This window comes from Myotis brandtii, unplaced genomic scaffold (genome assembly GCF_000412655.1).
Source record: "Myotis brandtii unplaced genomic scaffold, ASM41265v1 scaffold131, whole genome shotgun sequence".
In the NCBI taxonomy this organism is placed as follows: domain Eukaryota; kingdom Metazoa; phylum Chordata; class Mammalia; order Chiroptera; family Vespertilionidae; genus Myotis; species Myotis brandtii.
This window is the reverse complement of record NW_005354632.1, coordinates 4,747,277-4,753,301: the sequence shown is the minus strand read 5'-3', so window position 1 is coordinate 4,753,301 and position 6,025 is coordinate 4,747,277. Positions and strand designations below refer to the sequence as shown.

Sequence of the window (6,025 nt, the reverse complement as noted above, 5' to 3'; positions counted from 1 at the left end):
TTTTTTAATAACACTAAAAAATTTGCTATAACCATCAAAAATATAAAACTTGCCAAGTCCCTAAAGAATAGAGGTTGGGCCGTAGCTGGTTTGGCTCAGTGGATAGAGCGTGGGCCTGCGGACTGAAGGGTCCCGGGTTCGATTCTGGTCAAGGGCATATGCGTGGGTTGCAGGCTCGATCCCCAGTAGGGGGCATGCAGGAGGCAGCTGATCAGTCGATGTTTCTATCTCTCTCTCCCTCTCCCTTCCTCTCTGAAATCAGTAAAAATATACATTAAAAAAAAAAAAAGACAAGAACAGCCCCAGCCAGTTTGGCTCAGTGTCGGCCCGTGGGCTGAAGAGTCCCGGGGTTGAGTCCTGTCAAAGGCTTGTACATTGGTTGCAGGCTTGATCCCCAGCCCTGGTTGGGTGGTGCAACACTCTCCCTCTGAGGAGTTCGCCCCTGCTATTCCCCCACAGGCGCCTACCCCCTAACCTCTAAGGGACCCCTGGAGACCTGCAACCAGGGGAGCAGTGGGCAGCAGCAGCTCGTCCTGGGAAACCCCCCTGAGCCTGTCTCCAAGGCCCCCTTTTCTCTGACTTTCCAGCCAGCCAAAGCGGCCCCACCTCGGCGCTCCTGTTGCTTCTTCTAAGCCCGTCCTCTGTCACTGTCCTAAGTATAAATTCTTACTTTCCTACACTCTGTCTCTGGATTGAAATCTTTCCTTCAAAAAGACAAAGCCCTACCTGGTTTGGGTCAGAGATAGAGCGTCGGCCTACGGACTGAAAGGTCCGGAGTTTGATTCCAGTTGAGGGCACATGCCCGGATTGCGGGCTTGATTCCCAATAGGAGGCCTGCAGGAGGCAGCCGATCAATGATTCTCTCTTCTGTCTCATCGTCGATGTTTCTATCTCTCTCTCCCTCTCCCTTCCTCTCTGAAATCAGTAAAAATATACATTAAAAAAAAAAAAAGACAAGAACAGCCCCAGCCAGTTTGGCTCAGTGTCGGCCCGTGGGCTGAAGAGTCCCGGGGTTGAGTCCTGTCAAAGGCTTGTACATTGGTTGCAGGCTTGATCCCCAGCCCTGGTTGGGTGGTGCAAGAAGGCAACCAATTGATGTGTCTCTCTCATATCAATATTTCTCTCTCTGTCTCTCCCCCTCCCTTCCACTCTCTCTAAAAAAAATTAATGGGGAAAATATCCTCAGGTGAGGATTAAAAAAAAAAAGAGAGAGACAAGAACTAAGGTCTCACAGTCTCCCCGGCAACAAAGGCTGTTGGGCAGCCCTGGTCCCTGAAGTTACACGGGACGAGGCCCCTTCCTTCCTTCTTGTGGCTCCTATGTCTCACAGGGTGTTTCCCGTCTCTGGTGGAAGCTGTGTCATGAGCCTGTGAAGAAAACTAGAGGAAAAACCCACGGAAACAGCGTGCTCTTAGCAAGTGAGGCCAGAGTTGCATAAGTCACAGTCGTTCACAGTCTGTTCGTGAGGTTCCCACGTGTGGCTCTACTTGGACACAGGGGTAGACCCACGTTTCAAAAGAATGCATTTAGGTGGCCAGCTGCAGTCCCTCCCGCACCCAGAGAAGGTATAAAAATTAAGCCCCAGGTTAGAGGAGACCTTGGAGTTAAGCCAGCAGCTTAAGCCTGTAGGATAGAGGCTAAGGTATTCAAGATAAGATCTTATTCTCAGATACACCCCAGGGGAGGGGCAAATCACTTCCTTGTTGCTGAAACAGGACAAGCAGAATCCCTGGGAGGCCTGGGGCTTGGCCAGGGAGGCTGGGCAGCCAGGAGGTGGGCCTACCTGCTTCTTGGGAACAGACACCCACCGGAGGTCCTCCCCCGACACGTGGTATGGGGTGCGAGTGCCTCACCACTGCTGCCTCTGAAATCCTGACCCTCACCAGAAAACCAATTCCCAGGGCCTGCTCCTTTAAGACCGAAGTGCAGCACCCTTGTGTGCAATTCAGGAATTCAGAGCCTGCAGGCCTGTGCCTGAGCCACCGGGAGGGGAGGCAGCACAGGTGAATTTAGGTGAATTAGCGAGGATTACGTTCTGCTGGGTGTGGGTACGGCTGAATAATAACAGACGCCTAAATAGGACAGATCTGAAGGTGGACAGTTAGGCACCGGTAATGCGGGCTCTATAGGAGCCTTAAGGACTCGGCTTCTGAACTGCCTGCTCCCTGTGGGGAACATTCAGGTCGGGATTTTGAAAACGACAGGCTAAAAGCATAATGCCGATGACCCCCAACTCGTCCGACAGAAGATGCTAAGGGAAGGGGAGTGGGAAAAGGGAAAAGGAGATGAGCTCTGTGGTGTAGTAGGAAGCAGCCTGCGCGCAGACTTGCAGAGAAACTGTCTTGCATTTATTTGCTAAGCTCACGGGGTGCCCTCCTTTGGTGAGATGATTCAGAAGAGATGTTGGGAAATAAGACTCTTATTTTAATCGACATCAGCCAACCTCTGGGTTGGCTCTTGTCTCCGTCCCTCTGGTGACCGCACTTTCAGGTTGTTAGCCGCTGTCTTTCTAACTCCTGAGGGGGAGACCTTTACTGATGACAGACACAGAGACACCTGCTGGCTGCCACCTGGTAACTCAGGACTTGGAAGCAGAGAAGAGGAGGGGCGGGTCCTGATGGATCCCAACTCCTTCTGTAAATGCCGGTGGTCATCCTCCTCCTTTAGCAGAACTGGCTGCTCCCACCTTGTGGGGTAGCCCCAACAGCCCCCCGATAAAGCAGAGTCCTGTCCGAAAGGCCCACCTTCTGTGGCTCGTCCCGTTTGAAACAAACTTTGGAAACGTTATCCTGCAGAAGATACAGTACAGACCTATTCTCATGTCCTCAGACGTCTACCACGACACACGTGGTCCTGTGGGTGCATTTCCATCCCTCCGCACCCTGGGGACTCGCCCTTCCCATGGCTTCCACTTGGCCCTCTGTCCCCACGTGGGGCCGCACAGCAGCGCCTGCTCACTTGAAATTCAATTACACACACATTCATTTAATCTCTTGTTCTGGATTTATTATCTTTTTCCACAAGGAAAAAGGATTTAATTCTACAAATTTACAAGCCAAGACAAAATAGAAACGAAATGTGGAAAACGAGGCCAGCAATTCAACTGGAGGCCACGTCACCGCAGCCCGGGTCCCAGCAGCCCGTCATCCGGGCAGGACCGGGTCTGACCCACAGGCTCCCACTGCTCCTGCTGCTGCTCCCACAGCCTGCGCTCCCACTCCCGCTCCCTTTCCAGCTGCTCCAGGCCGTCCCTCTCTCTCCTGGATGCCCTCTCGCCATCTCCCACTTCTCCCACACCTGGCAAGCTTCGTCCTGCTCCTCTCGGCGCCGCTCCTGCTCTCTCCTTCCCCTTCACTCTGGCGTGCTTGCCCCCTTCTGCTGAATGACTAGATGCCTATGTTTCTCTTTTCTCTTCTCATCTTCCCTGTGATGAGCTTTCTCTTTCCGTGATATTTGCCAAAGAATCATTGTCCTCTCGTCTGTCCCCCATGGAGTCCTCCCTCCTGTAGGGCGAGTTCCTGATGGTGATCTCCATGCGGTGCTCTCTCAGCTCCCCCTCCTCAAGGGAATCCCGCTTGGAGTCGCGGTCATCAGAATTTTTTTTTTAAAAGTGACTCTTTAATCGTATGCACATAAGGGGATAAAGGGCAGCACCAGGCTGACAGGGGAAGAGAGCAATGTGTTCTCCCTTCGTCCCAATGTCAGTGTGGCACCGTTCTGAGATCACACACACAAGTGGGCTGGGCTGGGAAGTGGAATAAGGGAGAACCTGAAGAGACATAGGCAAGAGGGTGGAGGCAAGGGCTGGCAGTCGTCTCAGTCAGTAGACTCCAACACAGATTCACTTAGCGCAAGGTTCCAGTAGTGTTCAGCCCCATGCTTTTTGACATGCTCCCGAGCCATGTTCTCTGTAGGGCACTGTTTGAACTTCATATCCCCAAAGCTCCGGTCTTTGGCTGTACCCTCCCAGACTAGTACACATTTGTTGGTTTTCTTCACAGCCTCCTCATCGGATTCCTCCTCATCCTCTCCCTTTGTGGTAGATGTCTGTTCATCCCACTTTATCCGACGCAGCATAAGATGCTTAAATTTCTTCTGGGACTTGGGGCCCCCTTCCACTACCACCACATTGACATTCTTGTGCAGTAGCACCACCCCTGTCAGGTACAGTTGCCCAGCATTGGCCTCAATCTTGAACTTTTGGGCTGGGTTGCTCAAATTTCGAACTCTATATACAGATATGTGTACCCCCTGTGAAACCACTTTATCCGACGCAGCATAAGATGCTTAAATTTCTTCTGGGATTTGGGGCCCCCTTCCACTACCACCACATTGACATTCTTGTGCAGTAGCACCACCCCTGTCAGGTACAGTTGCCCAGCATTGGCCTCAATCTTGAACTTTTGGGCTGGGTTGCTCAAATTTCGAACTCTATATACAGATATGTGTACCCCTGGTGAAATGTCTTCTTTAAGCTTTTTAATTTTCTTGACCTTTCTCTGTTCTGCTGTAAGTTTTCAGGCAGCGTTGGCCTCTTCATGCGCCTTCTGTCTTTTTGCCATCTGAGCTCTGACATGGGCTTCTACCTTCATGGGGTCTTGAACAGCTTCTGTTCCTAATACTTGCATGAGATTAGAAATTCTCACTTTGGGTTCCGGAGGAGGCATCAGGCCCAGCCTGACTTTCTCTTGTAGCTCCTTCTGTGCTTCCCTCCTTGTTTGCCTTCGAAGTTTCTTCTGTTCCTTCTTGGTAAGATATACTCCCAGAGTAACTGGTGTGTCACTGTCGACTGGAGGGTTGAGCTGGGCTGGATGTTCAACAAGATTTGTGATTCCAAAATAATCATCTCTCTTGGGATTTTGCTCTGTAAGGTCAAAGCCATTGGGGATGATATAAGAATCCCACCACTCAATTTCAGGAATATCTCCTTCCTTTAACTCCTTCTTAGGAGCAATGAGAGCCAGCCTAGTTGAAGTATGGATGCCTGTTTTTCGAGCTGCTTGTGAGATCTCTGCCTGCAGCTTTTCCAGTTGAGCCTTTGTCCGTAACTGCTGGGCGATCTTCTCAAATTTGCCCTCGTCATGGAATTTAAAAGTGCGTCTCTGCCGCTGGGAAGGGGCAATTGAAACTCGGGGGTCAAAAAAGGTATTGGATTCCATGTCTTCTGATGGCTTTTCTTTAAGCTGTTGCTTGAATTGTTCCCTCTTCACCGCACGAATATTGGCCTTTAGAGTAGGCATTCGGTGTGTCAGCTCTATCTCCTTGCCTGTTGCATCTACAGTGCGACCTTGCTCATCGAGAATCAGTGGTGTAGGTTTAGTTTGATCTTTTAATTCAACCTTCGGGGGAGCAATGCCCATGGCATGAAGATTGGCCAGGCCCACCATGTTGGCATTGCCAATGAGCCCCGGCTTCAGTGCCAACTGGGCTTGGATTCAGGTTGGAATTTTGAAAGTGACAGGCTAAAAGCATAATGCTGATGACCCCCAATTCGTCCGATAAAAGAAGGGGAGTGGGAAAAGGGGAAAGGAGATGAGCTCTGGGATGTAGTAGGAAGCAGCCTGCGCGCAAACTTGCAGAGAAACTGTCTTGCATTTATTTGCTAAGCTCATGGGGTGCCCTCCTTTGGTGAGATGATTGAGAAAAGATGTTGGGAAATAAGACTCTTCTTTTTATTGACATCAGCCGATCTCTGGGTTGGCTCTTGTCTCCGTCCCTCTGGTGACCGCACTTTCAGGTTGTTAGCCGCTGTCTTTCTAACTCCTGAGGGAGAGACCTTTACTGATGACAGACACAGAGACACCTGCCGGCTGCCACCTGGTAACTCAGGACTTGGAAGCAGAGGAGGGGCGGGTCCTGATGGATCCCAACTCCTTCTGTAAATGCCGATGGTCATCCTCCTCCTTTAGCAGACCTGGTTGCTCCCACCTTGTGGGGTAGCCCCAACAGCCCCCCGATAAAGCAGAGTCCTGTCCAAAAGGCCCAGCTTCCGTGGCTCGTCCTGTTTGAAACAAACTTTGGAAAC

The 6,025-nt window shown here is 51.1% G+C and overlaps 1 protein-coding gene across 1 annotated transcript in view; it reads right to left on the bottom strand.

Annotated features, from left to right (window-relative positions):
- Window positions 1-3,775: 3,775 nt before the first annotated feature.
- The window catches only part of LOC102244390 (U4/U6 small nuclear ribonucleoprotein Prp3-like), a 7,336-nt gene continuing 5,086 nt past the window's right edge, over window positions 3,776-6,025 (bottom strand). The window contains 2 exon segments of the mRNA XM_014534629.1: window positions 3,776-4,185; window positions 4,389-5,387. Coding sequence (XP_014390115.1) covers window positions 3,817-4,185; window positions 4,389-5,387 — 1,368 coding nt within the window. The 3' untranslated portion in view covers window positions 3,776-3,816.